At 37.9% G+C, this 6,087-nt stretch overlaps 1 protein-coding gene across 1 annotated transcript; it reads right to left on the bottom strand.

Annotated features, from left to right (window-relative positions):
- Positions 1-1,088: 1,088 nt before the first annotated feature.
- On the bottom strand, positions 1,089-2,721 carry LOC126372977 (uncharacterized). Its single transcript, XM_050018911.1, has 2 exons — positions 2,643-2,721; positions 1,089-2,144 (listed from the first exon to the last, which is right to left on the bottom strand). Exons 1-2 carry the CDS (start codon positions 2,652-2,654, stop codon positions 1,590-1,592), a joined length of 567 nt encoding a protein of 188 aa, XP_049874868.1. The 5' UTR covers positions 2,655-2,721; the 3' UTR covers positions 1,089-1,589.
- Positions 2,722-6,087: the final 3,366 nt, after the last annotated feature.

Here is a 6,087-nt window from a genome sequence, read left to right as displayed (position 1 = left end):
CTTGAGTCATTCGTTATTATGCTGCCTAGATACTTAAAGTTCTTTACATTTTCAATCGGGATATTATTTAACTTAATTAATGTGCATTAAATATAGTATTTCGAAAAAGGAACAGTATCACATGCGTCGTTGCGTCGTTGCTCTGCTTCTAAGATTTCAGAGTGAATAGGTATACTTTGATTTTAGCCATAATTGAGTAGTGTCCTAGCTCAAAGAGCAATTATGGAATTCTGATTACTAAATAAAGACAGATCTAAAACTGACAGTTTTCTTTTTTCTATTTAACCTATTTATGAATTTTAATAAAGAAAGATGTAGTAATAAGTACTACGTTTTGTCACGTTTTTCTATGATGTCACAGGTTGTTTTATTTTTCATAGTAATTTCGTGTTTTGACGTTTAGTTAAAAGTAACTGATTTGACTAGTTGGAAACTACTTACTAAAGAGTGCAATGAACAAAGCCAATAGCTACATTACGATCCATATTTGATTAGGTACTCAACTCACCTAATCGTCCGAAACTTTTGTATCATAAATCAATCAATTGATTGGATAACTAACAGGAATCTGTAACATTTAGCTGCGAACCGAACCGTTTGGCCGCTGTCCATCTTTGAACGACTACAACGTTCAACCACCGAAACTAACTGTGTAATTAATCTGAAATCCAGTTGCGAGCCCTGTTATTAAGAAGTTACTCCACAGTTGTACACAATTAGAGTTACATGATCGGGCCCGAGGTGCTAGTTATGTAGATCCAGATTACAAAGCGTGGTCGCACTCTTCGTAACCGCCGCGCGCCGCAACACCCTTGCTGCTTGCTCATGTGCCTACTGATCACTCATACATACTCTATTCCACTAAACGCCTATTAGAATCATGACCCATTTTGTATCAGGCATTTAGTATTTATTGATATTAGCAAGAAGTACTAACGCGCGCTACTCGAATGTTCACAGTCGATGAAACAGTGCGCCGATTGAATAACTTAAAGCTTCCATTTTCATTTCTTAATTCGATTTCATTTCTTAACTAAGACCGTTTTCCGTATATCGAAGTGGTTAGGTAATACATTTAATGAAAAATCTTCACGTTTTAAAAACCAACATTTATTAATATCACAATTTCACTGGGACTCAATCAACGTTCTCCTTAAGTTACAATAATTATTTCATAATGAGAATCAAGCGAGGAAAATACACACGTGTTGAATCCAGAGAGCCCATTAGACTTCGGAACTCTAAAACAAACGAGAGCAATCGACCAACGTTTTACAATCTCGAGACTTTCTATCACATCGATTTGAGAATTCAGCATGACGAAATTTAATTTCCACCTCGTTATCAGATCGACGCAACTCACGTCACATATCAATTTTGTATTATATCTAAATCAGGTACATTCAGTTCGATTACGAAGTCTCGCCAACCACAAAACCAGTCAAAGATCAGCGACTTAGTATATGCTATGATCTAAAATACATAATACTAATATCAACAGGCAAGAAGTACACCTAAAATACATTAGACGGTGGAGAGTTTCCACGCGAGTTATGCCCATAGGTAGAGTAGGACTGGATTAAATGCAGTTAGTAGCCTTCATAACCTTTGTAACCTTCCCCGCTGTCGGCGAGGGCTTGAGCTTCATAGTAGTGGCCCTGTGCTTCGGGCTGGTGGAGCTCGGCGTATCCCTTAAGACCTTCGGAGCCTTCGAAGCCGCCAAGGTGCTCATAGCCACCGTGCTCGTAGCCACCCTGCTCGAAGCCACCGTGCTCAAGTCCATGTCCATGCTCGAGCTGAGCGGCCAGGTGCTCGGTGTCGAACCTGTGGTCCTCCAGCACGAGACCGCCGCCGTGATGATGGTGAGTTTCAGGGTGGATCTGCTTCAGGTTCTGCTCAGATTTGCCCTTCTCCAGCGGGTGCTTTAACAGATGGCTGTGTTCTTTCTTCACGTACACGGGGACTGGGTGGAAATGTTCGAACTTGATCGACTGGTGTGACTTTGCATGCTCGTGTTCCACGTGGTGATGGTGTGATGACTCGCCGATCAGTGCCTGGTGGTCGTACTTCTCCTCGAGTTGAGGCGCCTCATCGTGGATCACTCCAGGGTAGGCCGACACCACTGCCAGGAATCCCAGGAAAATCTGTGAAAAAAATTATACATTTTAACATAATTGCCTGTGAGATCTCGTGTTGATAGCGGACGTTTGCCTGCCAATTAGCGCGCTGAAAACAAACGGTATCTCTGGTCGAGCGCGGAGACTACGATCGCGAAACCAGTTTTGCCCTCACCAGGAACACAGTGCTCTTATGTAACGAGAGAGACTTCCTTTAACACCAATCGCGTATTTGTTAACCTGACGGCAATAACTGGCATTTGGCGCCATTGTTTTTAATTATATAAAATAACTGCGGCTGTACTCACGAGCACGCGGTTACATTAAAAGTTTAAACCACTTATAGCATAGAGAAACTTATCAGTAATTTTGTCAAATTAATTAATGCGTGAGCATTATGTAAACTGTTTTTCGATACGACACGACCACGTAACTTGTAAGTATTTCGGATCACTGTAGCGACAATTAATTAGGGGCACTGGCACAGATCGCACTTGATGTTGGGTACAACGGTATGATACGCACAAGGTACTTCATTGCTGGCGCTTGATCGGACTGCACTCCACGAGAGGGTGGTGGGTAATGCCAGCACTTGTAATTTGCATCGCTTTTATACCCAGTTTCACTCAGGCCGAGTGTGAGTGCTCTGCTTGCATTACGTGTGCCGGCGCATTGTCAGCCCGTCCGCGTGTCGCTTACAACAATAGATAGAAATTCGTTGGGAGATGTATGGAAAAAGCGTTCGATAGTTCGATAGATAGCGATTAACATATTTTGCCATCATTCTTACGTACATCTCGTACGAATAAGTACGTAATTGTTTTTGTAATCAATCATTATGTGCCGTTTCCATTACATACTAATTCTTATTTTTCATGTTTTTTAGAGCGCGAGAGGGTTAAATGGATTGTAGTTACTTCGAGATGGTATTATTCTAGGTAAATAGAGACTCTTTTCAATGAAAGTGAAGTTTTTAGGACATTGACTCTTCAGAATAGTAACTAAGTCCTTGTTAGTTATTCGAATGTCTCAGTCGCATTCTGCAATCGTTATTGTGATAGCGTGATAGATAAGGTGCAGTTTAGTTCGTTCCTGCACCATTGCATAGAATTAGCATGCATAAAGTAACATTTTATAGAGACTTGTTGCGTTTGAATCCTCAAGATTTAATCTTGGAACAAGTTGGAAATGAATTACCTACTTTCATTATTTTGACTTAGCTAGTAAAATAATTACGTGAGGACTTGGATGCTTTCCTGAAAAGCTGGTCGGAGGAAGCACTGGGGAGAGAGTCCTGGAAGAAATGAAGAGCGGCCTTTGCCCAGCAGTGGGACAATTTAGACTAGATAAGATAAGTAAAATAATTATTGGAATAAAAAAGTTTCTGAAGAATCAATTCCCTTCTGATTTCATAATAATATATTGTAGGTTGAAGTATGTGTAACGAATGTGAAAGCTTATGCCCATAACGATACGGTTTTTATGATAATTACCAAAACAGCTGAGGTCGGTACCAGATCACACGCAAGTGTATTAAACTTATATTAACTATCTTTTATATGTGCCAGTTGTGTAGACGATGCTTAAACTTGCTTTAGGGGTCTACGAAAAAGCCTGCAATGATTAAAATGGCAATGAAAAGCAGATGTTATGTGTCAATCGGACTTGCACCAATAAGTTATTATCTTAAATAGCGTTTCCACTAACACAGTTGGCTTGACCATTAATAGAGACGTCAACGCGGCCCACCTTCTATCACATTGGTCTAACAGAAAGCTCAGCGTAGGTACATGCGGATGGATGTACTCTGACTACTCGAATTGGGATGTCGTCGTGAGCTGATGTTATGTTAGCCGGTTGTTAGGACGCCTGTCTGGTTTGCTATGCAAGTTGATTGGTTTCAACTGACTGATTGGTAATAGTAACTTTTGACTTATGAATCAGCTCACCCAAAATATATTGCGAGTAAGTATATATATTTATTAGTCTACGTATTGTAGAAACAGAAAGCAAGAAATACTTAAAGAGAAGTTATTTTGTCAATTAAACTTGTCTCAAGTTCGATTCCCATTAGTGTAAATATCTACAGGGTGTTAGTGACAATGTCACGAATACTGAGAAGGATGATTCAGACCATGATTCTGAGTTAATATCAAGTGGAATTTCCTGTCGGAAAATTCATGAATAGTTTAGTTATTTTTTTTTTAATTATTTTCTGTCCCATTCTTTTGCGACAGAAAATTCCACTTGATATCAACTCAGAATCATGGCCTGTATCATCCGTCAAAGTTTTCGTTACAATGTTACTTACACCCTGTATACTAAGTACAAAGTCTAGTTTTTGAGTTGAACCCATGATAAAAAGACTGAGATAAGTGCGTAGTACTGATTATAATTATACTTACGTAAGTTTCAGGTAGGTATTTCGACGTTTTGAAACTCAACAAGAAAAAGAGAAAGAAAAATTTAATAATTATACTTAATTGTATCAATAACGTAATATACCTACAGCTGTTACATTGTGATCTCAATCTTAAACCGCATTTAAAGAGATGCCCTACTTAATATACCTACCACATACCTACTTATTAGTTTTTTTTTTAATATGGGTCATTTTCGATTTTTACTGCATTTATAGGCAATCAAACCTTTCCAGTAAATATTATTGACAATTACATTTTTTTAAATTCCATTTTGTTACTTAGTAGGTACCGGTTGATAGGTATTGAGGGCCTGTGCTCAGCAGTGGGATGTGAATTATTACTCTTTTTTAAAAAGGAGGGTTATGACGGTTATGTATTTGACCGCTATGTATGTATATATGTATGACCACGGCTATCTTCTAAACATTTGGAAAAAAATATTCATAGAAATATACTTACCTATTTTCTTGCTTCATGCTTTTCAGAGCGCGTTTTTTTGGTAGTTGGGTTTTCATTTTTTAATTACGTATATATTTTTGGTATATTTATTACTTATCTACTAGGGGGGTTACAATGGCCACAGCAAAGCAATTCATCTAAAAAAAAACAATATTCCAATTTGACGTTTGTTTGCATTGCGCACTTGCCTACTTTTATATGCGCAAATGTCAAATTGACATATTGCTTTTTTAGATGAACTGCTTTGATGTGGCCTTTTTAAACCCTCTGATGTACTTCTCAATTCAATTAAACACTTTACTGCACATAAACACAACATAGAGAACGATTACACAATCGGCGGCCTTATTGCTAAGCAGCAATTTCTTCCAGGCAATCCTAGGGTGATAGGAATAAATATACACTGAAATACGGTACGGTGCAATGCACTAATAGTATAATATATGTATATAAACATGAGATAAATAAAATACATACATATTTACATTGAGATATAAGAGAACTTCTCGCATAGTATAAGGACGTACGAAGTAGGTAATACCTGAGAGAGAAGTTCTAAGTATGTATGTATTGGGCGTACGTATAAAATTTATAACTTTTCGGAGAACAATAAACAAATAAACGTTACGATTGCTTAGCTCGTGAACAATTCTTTTGTTCCAAAACGTATTGTTTTTAAAATAATCGAGGTCTGAAATATCATTGTTGCGTCTTTTTAACTTTGGGTGCAAAATGTCGTAAACTGAATTATTTTCAGGCTCTACTTAAATTAATTTAGTTCAAGATTTTTTTAATAACACAAAGTTATCTTTTAAAACAAAATTCGTATTCTCCCACAGTAAAAAGCAATTAAAATTTACGAAAAAAGTGTTTTTATTACGGCCTATATTATCCATTACTAATGTAAGTAAGTACCTATATTCTTATTATAAATCCTACACTTTAGGCGATAGAACTTATTAACATAAACAGCCTATATACGTCCCACTGCTGGGCACAGGCCTCCCCTCAATCAACCGGAGGGGGTATAGAGCATACTCCACCACGCTGCTCCAATGCGGGTTGGTGGAGGTGTTTTTACGGCTAAT

The sequence above is a fragment of the Pectinophora gossypiella genome, chromosome 15, assembly GCF_024362695.1.
Source record: "Pectinophora gossypiella chromosome 15, ilPecGoss1.1, whole genome shotgun sequence".
In the NCBI taxonomy this organism is placed as follows: domain Eukaryota; kingdom Metazoa; phylum Arthropoda; class Insecta; order Lepidoptera; family Gelechiidae; genus Pectinophora; species Pectinophora gossypiella.
The sequence above is the reverse complement of the archived record's forward strand: the minus strand, read 5'-3'. Positions and strand labels throughout refer to the sequence as shown.